This window comes from Styela clava, chromosome 11 (genome assembly GCF_964204865.1).
Source record: "Styela clava chromosome 11, kaStyClav1.hap1.2, whole genome shotgun sequence".
In the NCBI taxonomy this organism is placed as follows: domain Eukaryota; kingdom Metazoa; phylum Chordata; class Ascidiacea; order Stolidobranchia; family Styelidae; genus Styela; species Styela clava.
The window spans coordinates 10,064,699-10,077,318 of record NC_135260.1 but is presented as its reverse complement, the minus strand read 5'-3'; the positions used below and the strand labels follow the sequence as shown (position 1 = coordinate 10,077,318).

The 12,620-nt window shown below is 32.1% G+C and overlaps 2 protein-coding genes across 4 annotated transcripts; both read right to left on the bottom strand.

Annotated features, from left to right (window-relative positions):
- Positions 1 to 13: 13 nt before the first annotated feature.
- Positions 14 to 4,804, bottom strand: LOC120347244 (uncharacterized). The gene is made up of 5 exons (XM_039417155.2): positions 4,642 to 4,804; positions 4,172 to 4,207; positions 3,615 to 3,731; positions 3,044 to 3,165; positions 14 to 152 (listed from the first exon to the last, which is right to left on the bottom strand). Exons 1-5 carry the CDS (start codon positions 4,739 to 4,741, stop codon positions 51 to 53), a joined length of 477 nt encoding a protein of 158 aa, XP_039273089.2. The 5' UTR covers positions 4,742 to 4,804; the 3' UTR covers positions 14 to 50.
- A 1,660-nt stretch (positions 4,805 to 6,464) lies between these two features.
- On the bottom strand, positions 6,465 to 10,792 carry LOC120347241 (uncharacterized). 3 transcript variants are annotated; one of them, XM_039417152.2, is made up of 5 exons: positions 10,596 to 10,792; positions 8,190 to 8,269; positions 7,588 to 7,668; positions 7,205 to 7,480; positions 6,465 to 6,937 (listed from the first exon to the last, which is right to left on the bottom strand). In XM_039417152.2, the coding sequence occupies exons 2-5, from the start codon at positions 8,246 to 8,248 to the stop codon at positions 6,880 to 6,882; spliced, it is 474 nt and encodes a 157-aa protein (XP_039273086.2). In that variant the 5' UTR covers positions 8,249 to 8,269; positions 10,596 to 10,792; the 3' UTR covers positions 6,465 to 6,879. The 3 variants fall into 3 exon arrangements, with proteins under 3 accessions (XP_039273086.2, XP_039273085.2, XP_039273084.2); XM_039417151.2 differs by lacking the exon at positions 10,596 to 10,792 and adding an exon at positions 10,399 to 10,575; XM_039417150.2 differs by lacking the exon at positions 10,596 to 10,792 and adding an exon at positions 8,538 to 8,964 and having other exon boundaries at positions 6,466 to 6,937.
- Between the last annotated feature and the right edge of the window lie 1,828 nt (positions 10,793 to 12,620).

Genomic DNA, 12,620 nt, shown 5'->3' with positions numbered 1-12,620 from the left:
ACAGAAGAACGGAAAATTCGATCGATTGTGAATGAATGAACATGGTTACGTCACAGTTCATCTGTCTTCCGAACTGGATTTGGAACCCGTTTCATCGGTTCCATATCTGCCAAAATCTTTTCAAGCTCTTCCTCGCTCTTCTCGTGTTTGATCTGAAATTTTGAAACATTTATTCTGAAAATTCATTCTTATCTTTTTTATTCTAGATGCTATCTCAAATATTGAATATTTGCACGATTTTATATATTTATATAAGTTCGCTATAAAAACTTGACGTACACACTGAAAACAGAGGACCGAACTGCGTTTTTGCAGATTACCCAATGTCCCAAATCCAGATATTTTCACAATTGCCACTATTTTGATCCCTAAAAATCACTTTTCAAAAATCACCCAACTGCGACAGCTTATGCATATATCAGCTGACTACCGGTTCGTCAGTAGTCTCGTAATTGGGCTATTGAATGTCAATTTTGCATACGTGACAGTAAATTGGAATGCCGAAACATAAATTGATATCACAACCAATGCGGAAGAATCATGATACCTAATCATTTTTTTTATTCCCATTACAAAAAAAAACATCGTTAATTTGATTAGATAAATCTTGAAAACATTTCATTGAGAATTAGTCAGTTTCATTCGTTTGCTTTCGAGCAAGTGATCCCTATTAATCGTGTTACTTGAAAGTATCAAATAATACATTAAAGTCAAATCTATCCAGATACTAAGTTTAAATTTCATCCTGTGCAAAGTACAGCATGGGACTATGACTAGGCACTACTTTTTCATTGAAGATGAGTGTCCATGTTCTTAACTAGTTTTTATAATTGTTGCAAACTTATCTCCATATCCGAAACCGCTAATTTATTCATTTGTAGAATGGATAAATTCACGGGCCCTCAAAATTATTAACAATATGATCGTTTTATTAAACCATTTTTGAATTCTTCCACGTAGCAATTATCTCACTAGAACGGTAATGTCGAAACATCAAAAAATACCTTCCTATACATGCATGTGTAAACTTTTAACAATGTATGTTCAATTTATTTATGCCATTGATGTACTTCTTCGTGAAAGAAGGAAACACCGGCTGTATGATACCGTATATAAAATATCGTCACGCTAATAACCGAATTGCGTAAGTCATTTTTAGCAGTTTTGAGAATAACGTAAAAAACTTCCTAATGATATTGATATGCCATTGAGAGTCAATAATTTGCCATGGTGGAAATTTTTTATCGTGGCCGGATTTAAGTTGATTTGTATGACGCAGTTAGGTGACGTCATAATGGCGCACTGTGACTTAGGCAGAAATGTGTCTATGACTTGGGGACATACGCAATTTGTCAACCTCACTATATGAACCAGTCCTGGAAACTAAACATTCCAAAAACGAATGTAATTCTCAGTATCTACAATGTGTAATCTCCAAAATAGCTAGCTAATCAGTTTCAATTACATTATTTTTTATGTGTAAAAATATATATTTCATCAATATAACACGTTCTGCACACCCTCCGAAATAAGACTAAGATTAAATATAAAGAATAAAACAGCAATGCACCTAATATAAAAGCCAACCAAGGTGAATTGGACTCAGACAGTGAATATCACAAGTGCACGTCTTCCTATACTGTAGTATAAATTCAAATTAATACGCGCTAAGCTAGAATCCAAGATGAAAAAACTCGAAAATACTTCGCCGAGGTTATTTTACCTTTGTGACGTCACAATAGTCCTGCGATAACAATGATAATTCATTATGACGAAACAATTGCACAAATGTGCATGTCATGCTAAATCTCCATTTTTATGGGTTTCAGAATTCTTAAAATAAAATCTGAGTTAACAGACAGGTGCGCAGCATTACATAAATACCTATTTTATAAAAAACTCAAAATCGTGACTTACGCAATTCGGTTATTAGCGTGACGATATAGTAATAATTCTGCTCAATTCTCAAACGTTCTTCTCAATTGTTGATATAAAATTCTTATTTACATTCCTATTGTCTTACCTATACTCGATGTCATGTATCAAGTTATATGGGCAGTTAAAGCATTTTTTATTTAAAATTGTAAATAAATTTACAATAAAATTGTAAATTAATATGTGTGTTTTAACATCATGATCTAATAAGTTTATACTATGTTGTTTAGGTATGTTTCAAAAGCGAAAATGGCGATTAGAATGAATTAAAACCAATTTAGTACATATTTGAGTGCGTGTCTCCAATTGGTCGGAATACGAAAATTGAACGCTTTGTTGGACACGTGGACACGAAATGAACCTATGGATTGTTTGTTAATTTTCGTTAAACTGCTGGACCAATTATTTTTACATTCTCAGTGTTTAAAACTTGTTGTTGTCGCTTGAAGGCTATTACTTTTAAATATTTCAAAAAAATATGTGCTCTATATGGGATTCGTATTTCACTTTGAAGTTTTGTACGATGACGTCATCAAAATTTGCGCACCGTGCCGTGGTTCCGTGATCACATCTCAGTGATCTAGTTACTGTCAGACTACGGGTACTGTAATAGATTTGATACTACTACGTTTTGGTCTTCGTATCCATCTATTTGGGCATTGCTCTCTTATTCTGAATTAATTTTTCTTTATATATCATACACGTTTACAGGATAATTTTAATCAATTCTTAACGATTTATTAGGGAGAGAAACTAGAATATATATATAGTAACCGAATAATAACATTAGTATCGAGCTACCGGATTGCAAATGCAAAATAATAGGCATACCATATAGGTCTACAGGTGATGTTTATTATAAGATAGCAACGCACACGGAGTGCCCTGTGAATTAATTTAAAACAGCAAAATTTTGAATGAAATGTCTGGCCTTCTGGCGACTAATACCTTCACAAAATTTGGTTAGATAGAAATGCGAAAATTAACACTTCGGCAATCCAGCAGAATAGTCCACGTGTACACTCCCCGTCAAATTTGTAGCGACCTGATTCAACTGACACAATGACTACTTAGTTTAACTAACACCATGTCCCGTTATCTGACTTACCTGGGAAGAATAAGTTCTCAGCCCAGTACATGCAAATGAATGTTCAAAGCAAAAATGTGAAATCAACTTCTTGGATTTCTCTGGATGTTCCAGGACACTCTCAAGATCGTCGATGTGATGGTCTGTTATTTGTGCAATTTAAAACTATAATATACACTATACAGTTTGAATGAATTATATATAGTTATTGAGAATAGGTATAGCTTACGATAGATACAAGAAAATTTGTAATTTATGAGTAATTGAACTTTTTTGTAAAACGTATATCTAGGCGGATCTATTTTTCTTAGATAATCTTGAAGATTTATGTATCTTTGAAAATGGATGGATAATTCTATCACTTATTTTTATAATTATATTCAGACAATTTATAGTCTTCGCACAAGTGTAAGTAGTTTCGCATTCTCTGCTATAGTTTCACAAATAAATTGTTACAATTAGTGTTCCTTATCTATAGTTATTATTGACATAATAATATTTACGACGAAAGAATGCACAGAGTGACTTTTTTTATTTTCATTTATTTGAGTAGATTTCATATGAAGATCGAGTATTTATTGTAGAATCTCACCAACTAACTGCAAGCAAGATGTTTTGTTGTTTCCTTCCTTCATCGAATTACACATTTTTTCCATTCCTTTGACAATTTTTTTCGTACTCATTCCATTCTTTTGTTTTTTGACTATTGCTGAAGTTGATTGAATAAATTACATTAATGGTATGGCAATAAATGTTTCTTAATTACACAATACATCTGTACGCAACTGTGGCTCAGGGCAGAGGTCAAAATGAGACGTGATATTTATTTGGCACAATATTGATTTGCATAAGTGGACACGAAGTTCAGATATGGATCGTTTTGTTATTATGTTGTTGTTCTTCTTCGTCTTGTTAAAAAACGTTAGTCGTTAAACGTTTGAATAGCATTTCACCGTAAGGCCAATACTGTTAAAATGCGTCAGTCGATGAATGTTTTAAGTTTCGAACGTGCTTATTTTGCCCCCAATAGTTAATTCAGCCATGGCCTTCATGTCCATATATTTGAGCATCGCTTTCGTTGCAAAGCTCTTCATCAAAACATTCAGGTCTGTCTATTCGACTGAAGTACATAGCAAGAAAAATAATAACCTGAAACAGTTTCAATGCATCCTTTACAGTAGTCCTCTGAAAATTTGAAAATAGATTTGGCTTTAGTTTAATCTAATATACTAATGGAAAACATTGCCAATATGTTAGGTATTTCGATTTCACTGTGATTTTGCTCTTGTGTCCCACCGCGCGGTTTAATAGTATAGTACAAAAATAGTTATCATATACCTACAACTTTTTTTGTCAGAATACTTTTCATGCCTATGTAGATTATGCTAAATTAACAATTTTACATCAAAGTATATGTCAATTAATTATTATTCGGTTTTCAACGTAATAAACGTTATCTGGGAGTTCCATTTTATCTTGGAGGGTATCAGACACTTAAATTTACACTGCACAGTCAAGTTGAAATTCCACTCTAAATTTCTATTACTATTTAATCAAATATGGCATTTTAATATATTTGGACAAACTGTTGTTTTAAAAAAATATAAAAATTTAAATACCTTGTTCCATTCCGTGAGGAAGAGACAGTCCACGAGAAGCCTCTGATATTGACGCCAAGCACGATAAACTAACAACGAAAACCAATAGCAATATCTGCATTCTGTTATTTGGATAGTTATATCAAATCCTAACACTGTTTAGACTAAATACCAGTTTGGAATATATCGTAGAAAAACGTTACAATTCTGTTCATATTAGACGCATTCATTTCGGACCTCCTGAAGTATGTGCACCAAGATGGCGCACTACCTGAACTCAGGTTGTGTACCCGGTTAGGGTTCAGGTTATGCGACATCTTGGTGCGCATACTTCACGAGTACCTTCATTTCAAATATATGAAAATTGCAACTTTAAGTTAATTCAATGGTTGCAAATACTCTTTTTAAAATTCTCGAGAAATATACAAAATCCGTGTATGTACTTGCTTTCCAGTAACTTTTTTACTACCATTATATACACCTAATATAATGGGTTCTCGACGAATACTGATGAATAAAACTAAAACCTACACATTACAGACTGCTGGCTTAACTATACCGTGCTACAACATTATGCACATCAACTAGAAATCAGGTTTAGCAAATCTGATTTTATAAGCTGAAAATTTGTAACTGCTTAGCCCAAAATATAACTATAGTATAAAATAAAATCAGTTTTGATGTAGTCAAACTATCAGTTACAAAATTTGTATTGTTTATCCTAAAATGCATACTGCCGTACTCATGCTGCGCTAAATTCTGCCAAATAAGCAGGAAATCGACTCAATTGTACTGTTGCAACCCACTTTAGCTAAACAACAGGAACCACCATAACCTATCGGTAATCATACCTAGTAATTTTGAAATCACATCAACTTTCTTTTCAAAAATATGAAATACGTTACCATATTCAGTAGAATTCTTACTAACTCTGACTATACTATCAAGGCTCGCGATTTCGACAAGCGATTGATTATAACGTCTGATATATAATCAAAATTCTATATCGTATACAAATGATGACAAACTGATATATGGAAATGACCTCTGAGCTGCTTAAGAATAGCGCATTTCAGACAAATTGACGAGGTTAAGAACTGCTTCCTAAATGTTTTCTTATGGATGTATCTTTTCTTTGATATGAGCAGTATACAGTGACAATAAAAATTCTATGGTCGAACGAGCATTGAAATTAACGACTAGAATGAATCGGACCAACGTATAATATTTTGGCAAGTCGTCACAATAACAAATAAAGGCCTGTGAATGGTGGGATACACACTGACAGTGTCGGAACGAAGACGTGTCGAAATATTACACGCACTGGTTTGAACACAATGCCCGGATAAAAGCATCGTAATACACCTTTACATAATTCATATACTGTTGAAAAATGTGTGAAATAAATGTAATTTCCGCGTGATTTCAGTTATGACATCATTCCCAACTTTATCCAAAAGGATGCCCTGTAATTCAATAGATCGAATACTGGCCAGGTGGTAGTAGTCTGCTTCTGTTTCACTCTTAATTGCCTTTATTTATTACACCCTGTGTGAGGTGGTTGGCAAGGTAGTATATATAGCAATCTAACGCAAAACAATAATACAAATGCAATATTCAATTCCTATGTTGCTTTGCACAATTTCCTGTCGCTTCATATCTGAATGAGTGCAAACAACCTAACTTTGAGTGCAATTTGAACTGATTTCGTAGTATCACTGAGCTCTTTTTGAAGTATACTATACAGACTAACACTTCCATAATTGAAGGTACGATGAATAAACAACGAAAATAGACCATACATATACGTACATTTATTAAAACGGAAATGAAAAAAAAATCAACGATATTAAAATTTATTTGTGCCATATACGAATCCTAAATGCATATTGAAGTCTGTTTGCTTGAAATGTCATTCCGTCATTCCGAAGTAACGTTGAAATATCTCGGAAGCGCATGTTTTTGACCAGTAATTTTAGTCGTGTAGGTGTTATACAACTACTAGTAATATATATATATAATAATTTAATATTAAGTGAAATAAATTTGGCAAAGTTTTCATCAAGCGTAGACAGCATATAAATCGAGCTCATTAAAATTCTTCATACAATGATCAAACTTGGTAAAAGATATTGCTTTCCTAGATTTTTCTAATAAAATTGATTTTAAAGAGTTTGTTATATCAATAAATTCATGTTTAATTTAGTAATTCAAAATTGAATATGGGCCATTATAGTTGTTTGTTATTTTTTATCCCATTTAGTTTTTACCCTTCCCCATGTTGCGTCGAGATTTTTTGCCTCTTCTCGTTTTAGACCTGGAAATACAATACAGAAATATATTTTTTGTGTAAAATTGGGTAAAAATAGGTATTTATTTTGGAAGATGAAAGTGGAGTGAAAGAGTGGAATAGAGTGTTGTATAAGAGGCTTATAGCGAGATTATTCAACCCCAATAGTCAATCATTTTTCAGTTCCACTAGTTAATTATTTTGAACGATATTCTCGATGCCTAATTTATTTGAAATTTTCGATTGAAAATCAACAGTTATGGGTTTATTTAAAATATGGTAAAACAAACTTACAAAATGGCTGAAGCACCCAGAAATTTAACCTCTTTTTCTGTCTGAGTTTTCGATGTGGCGAACTTTTTCACGCAAGTGCATCCCTTGGTTACTTTGACACGAAAGTCAGTGTAGTTACTGTTGATTTTCTGAATCGCAATAATTGGTTGGACCTTGTATTTAGTCAAATTCAAGGCACTACCGTCCACTGGACGAGTGCATGTGTCTCCGCATCCTTCATTTTTCGATGTAAAAACCGCAGTGAAGTTATCAGGCTCAAAATCTTTACAGTGGAATCTGGAGTAGATGAAATTGATTGGGGTATTATTCGACTAATTTTAAGTATTGGGGGAATGAAAAAAATCAATATATATATGACGAAGTTAAATAAAAAATATATTTACAGCAAAAGATCGTAGTCGGCAAATCCTCTTGCTTTTTGCAATGTCGTATTTGTACAGCTATTGGGGTAAAGGTTAAGAAATCTGAAATAAAAGTAAGCGGTTACGGTTTCATATTAACTTGGTCACAAGTTAAATTGCATAAAATTGTTTTTTTTTTCTTTTAATTAGTGGCCCATATTGAAAGTGTTTTTAAAATATCTATTGGTTCTCGTATATAACTCGAATAATTTTGAAACGCTTTCATAGAAATGCTACATCTTCAATATTGGCTAAATCTTATTTAATACACTTTTTTTTTACACTTTTTTATTTATAAATTTAGGAATAGCACATCTAAAAACTTTCGACAAGATATTTTCTACGATCCCTCTAGCTAGCATTATGTCTACACATTCTTGCGCCCAAACGGTTTACTCAAGTAATCGAAAAACACAAATCGAATTAAACATTAACACAATCGTATAATTTATAATTTAATTGTTTACTTAGTTATATAAAACTGATCTATACAAAATTGAAGTAATATTATTAATACGACAAATCTTTCAAATAAATAATATATATAACATGCATTTATAATTGATTTAAAGTTAGCCACTTACGCTCGTGTACTCAACTTGTGCTTTATTTTTTTCGACTCCGCATACGACAACGTCAGCATGAATACAAGAAGAAGAACAACCTGATGTTAAAACAATATATCAACGCTGAATCATCCATATTTCAAACAATTGTTAAAAGAATTATAATAAACATCATATACATATGTGCCGTGAATTATAATAAAAATCGAAGAAAATTTGGGGTGAAAATCGAGCCTCAGGGAACTCTAGCTAAACAAACTCGCAAATTTTGTACGTAGAATTTATAAAAAAAAAATCAAAGAATTTAGAAGTATGATCATTCATATTTATATAAAAACAAAATCTGAACTTCAAACAACAATGTACCCCAAATGCAGTCTTCATATCTTCAATCGTTTTTATGATGAGAGGAATTTATACACGTAATAAATTTCCGGTATTTAACAATGCGTTAAGTATAATTATCAGCGATCGCTTTACCAAATAATAATAATAGGTTTGAGTTTTTGTGGAATACACGAATATATATACACGAAGATGAGGAAGCAGTAGACATTGTCTGAATTCCAAACACTTTCTTCTTAGCCTAAATCAAGTTTCCCTACCGGATTTTATTATTTGTTATTTCAATGAAACCATAAAAAGAGAGATTTATGGATTAATTACCAGTATATGGCAATTCTGAATTCGGAATATTTATTACTTTAGAAAATATAAATTTCAATGACTTTTATGTCTTAGTACCATTGGCATTAACGACAAAAAATATTCATCAAAACGTGATTTGATACGCTTACCCAGTACTGTCCCATAATAATACCTATTGAGTGACAACCGAGGGTACTTTTTGTTACCTGTTCAAATTTATTGTCGCAACTCAAACAAAATAACATTATATGTTAAACATAGTCCGTTTAGCTTTTATGACAGATCTAATAACAACATCTGGCGTCTATTCCACGGGTCATTTAAAAATATGAATAGCGTTTTGACATTAATGACAATTGAATTTCCTGCAGTATATTTTTTTTTTGTGTTGGTCGAGTTCACGAACGTGATATTCTACAATTATTTTAACGTACAATATAAAAAAAATATTTGTACCGGAAAGTAAAGTTTTCCCCGCAAACGAGATAAACGTGAGCCCATTTTATTCACATGAACCAAAAGTAAAGTTCCAGTATATGGAAATCTTTCCGATATTCGCATACATTGCGTATCCCGAGAAACTCCATCAGTTGGAAGGTTAAATGAACAAGAGAATTTTGCTCATTGCAATTTCTTGGGCAATTTCCAGGGAAATCCATGAATATGCGAAAGGAAATGCATACGACCACTCTAATGTTTGAATCTACATTAAATTTAATGGCAATCCAGCAACTAAACGGGTCGGTTTAAATGATGTTTCTGACTTAGATGTTGGATGCGTATGTTGTACCGGAACTTCAAGATATTTTTTCGGTGAAAGCAAACTCATTTTATTTACATGATCGTCATTAAAATAAGATATCCTACGCTTTTTGGTGACTATATTTAATTTTTAAAGAATACCATTTGGATGGTAAAATTTTACACTCTCATTAAATTTTATTATTGGTTAAATTACAATTTGTGTAATTAATGAACGTTTGATATCAAGTATCAGCTGTTCTATATCAGCAATTGGGTGGTTGACGATACGAAACTAACTTTAAAATTAATTTTTTCAATATATACTTGGTATTGATATTTTAAGAAAAGTGTGATTCGAAAGTAAACCAAGTGAAAGGTTGGTATGTCACATATTGTTAATGTAAACTTGCATGTGGGAACGCAAGACTATTTTTAGAGCAAATGAATTCAATCGAACATTGCATCATTTAAATATAAATCAATTTAAAATAGGAATGGAAAACAGACAAAAAAAACAATTGATCGTTTCGTTTTTACCATAGAAGTTGAAATATACAGGGGAATATCAAAAAAGTAAATAAAATTTCCAAGCGTTATTTTAACATTACGAAAGATTTTTACTTATTGTGAAATATGAAATATGAATGATGACATTTTGTTCCGGGATTAAAAGAAAAAACAAACAACTAAACATCAAAAATATATTTCGAAACAAACGTGTGCGACAATGACTTGAAATCGACAAAGTCAGGGATATTCTTGAACGTGTCCGACCACCCATACACACAAACAAATAAATGAATAAAAAGTAATCTTTTGATTTTTTTCTTCTTACTTTGATTTTTTGTGGATAACTTGTGGCCCATAAAATATTGGTATTTCCAGATTGACTGATGTAGGTAATATAACTCAACAATACATTTGCTTTTTAACATAAAGTAAATTAGAAATTGAATAGTAAAAAAACCAAAAGTGGAAAATCACCTCCCACACACTGCTTAAATATGACGAAGGCTTGAATTTTATACTTACGGTTGTTCACTTTTTATGATTACCGGTATATCGCTTTTACATTATAATAATTGATAATCGTTCCACATACAATCTTCGGGATATACATATATTTAAAAGTGGCTAAGTGAATAATGAAAAATATTTTACTGAATCGACAAAATGAATTTTTTTTCTATTATCCATTGAAGTCATTGGTTTTTATCATCGTTATATGTCTCAAATTCAACCACATCATTATAAATATATATATATATATTCAAATAAAAGTCATTAAGAAATCCACCATCAAACCATTATGATAATATTTATTTTTTCAACGCCCTTTCATCACTATGTGTTATCTTGCCTCGCTACGATGATCATCTAAGCGCAGTAGTTCGATAAATGTAAAGTCGAACACGAATAATATGGCCGTCATGTAATGATTGAGTAATGGGTTTAGTTGGAAATTATCAAATATGTGTCCATATATGGAATTAATTTTATATAGACATCGACTAGATTGATCGCTAGAGATTTAACGATTTTGGAATTGATAGTTCGAAATTGCGTGAATTATTTCATACATATATCTCATTTGAGTCAAATGTAAATGATTTATACGTGTCACGAACAATTTATGTGTACCGGAAAAAGCCATCGTTCCGTTTGATCGGTATTGGATCTTTATGTTATATATATTTTATTAAAATTGCGTCACTTTCTACATGACATAAAATCACTATGTTTTTGATGCGTGGGATGAAATACCGACTTCCGAATCAATTATTGCAAACTACTATATAAACAGTAAACGAGAAACTATGCTGTTTAAGAATTTTACCGCGTTTGAATTCGATAAAATTATGCGTGTGCCCCGAAGGACAAACTCATATATATTGAAGGACATAATACCAGGGTTTATTTATCTGGGGTTTATTTATTAAGTACATTTTACTTTAAATTTATGAGATAAATATAAAAACTATTTTCTCAATGAATTTTCGCAATAGTCTCTTCGGTTTTGTTCAGTTTCGAGTATGGTATGAGTAAAAAACAACATTTTCTTCGAACACGAGCCCAAACTATCGGCTTTATCTGATTTATGTCCGAATTCTGCCCGAGTTGAGTGTTCAAATATTAACTACTCTCACAAGGTTATACTGTTGTGTTATTTTATTAAACAGACAGGTATTCGAAGCCCATAAACTTGATGAAAAGAATGTCGTTATTGTAAAAATCATGTCATGATTAAATTCATGATAAAATTGAGCACAAACATAGGGGCAATGGTAAAACGGCTACGCAGTGCTGTTCACCAATCGCCCTAATAACAACTAAACAGATCACAATGTAATGGATCTATCCACGGGTATGAACTTCCTTGATGTTTATTTTTCACGGGTTGTTCATATAGATTGTTTGCTAAATTCTTGTTGTTTTTGGAGGTTGTTGGTGTTGGAAAAATCGTTTTCTCCCATAGCCTACCTGATAGAGAAAGCTATTTCAAGTTTTCAGATCTTAGAGACACTTGAAATCGAGAAGTTAATAACAATGGCAAAACATTAGTTGTGTCTTATTATCCCTATAAATACGTTCAACCACTGTAACAGATAAGAAACGCACAACAGAATTATCCACAAAACCATCGCCTGCAGTCTCGCATTGTTTCCAACGCAGGCGCTAGTGAGATGAACACCCCCATAATAGTGCTAATAAGCTTTTTACCGTATTTCCCCGGAAATAAGACAGTTTCTCATTTAAATTTTCTCTCGAAAAATTTTGAGAAAATGTCTTATATTTTCATTCGTTTTTATTAAAAATAACAACTAAACATAGAATATTATTCCTTTAAAACGAGTAGGAAAGATTTCTTGTTATCGACTAGGTCAAAAAAAATTGTGCGCTATCGACTAGGTCCTACTGTCCTACTTTAAGAGGGGGGGGGGTTAAAATCATTTTTAAAATTCAGGCTGGGTCTTATTTTCGGGGAAACACGGTAGGTGAAAAATAAGAATCCAAGTCTCATTTACATGATTTCGGTAATAAATTGATATTCGATTC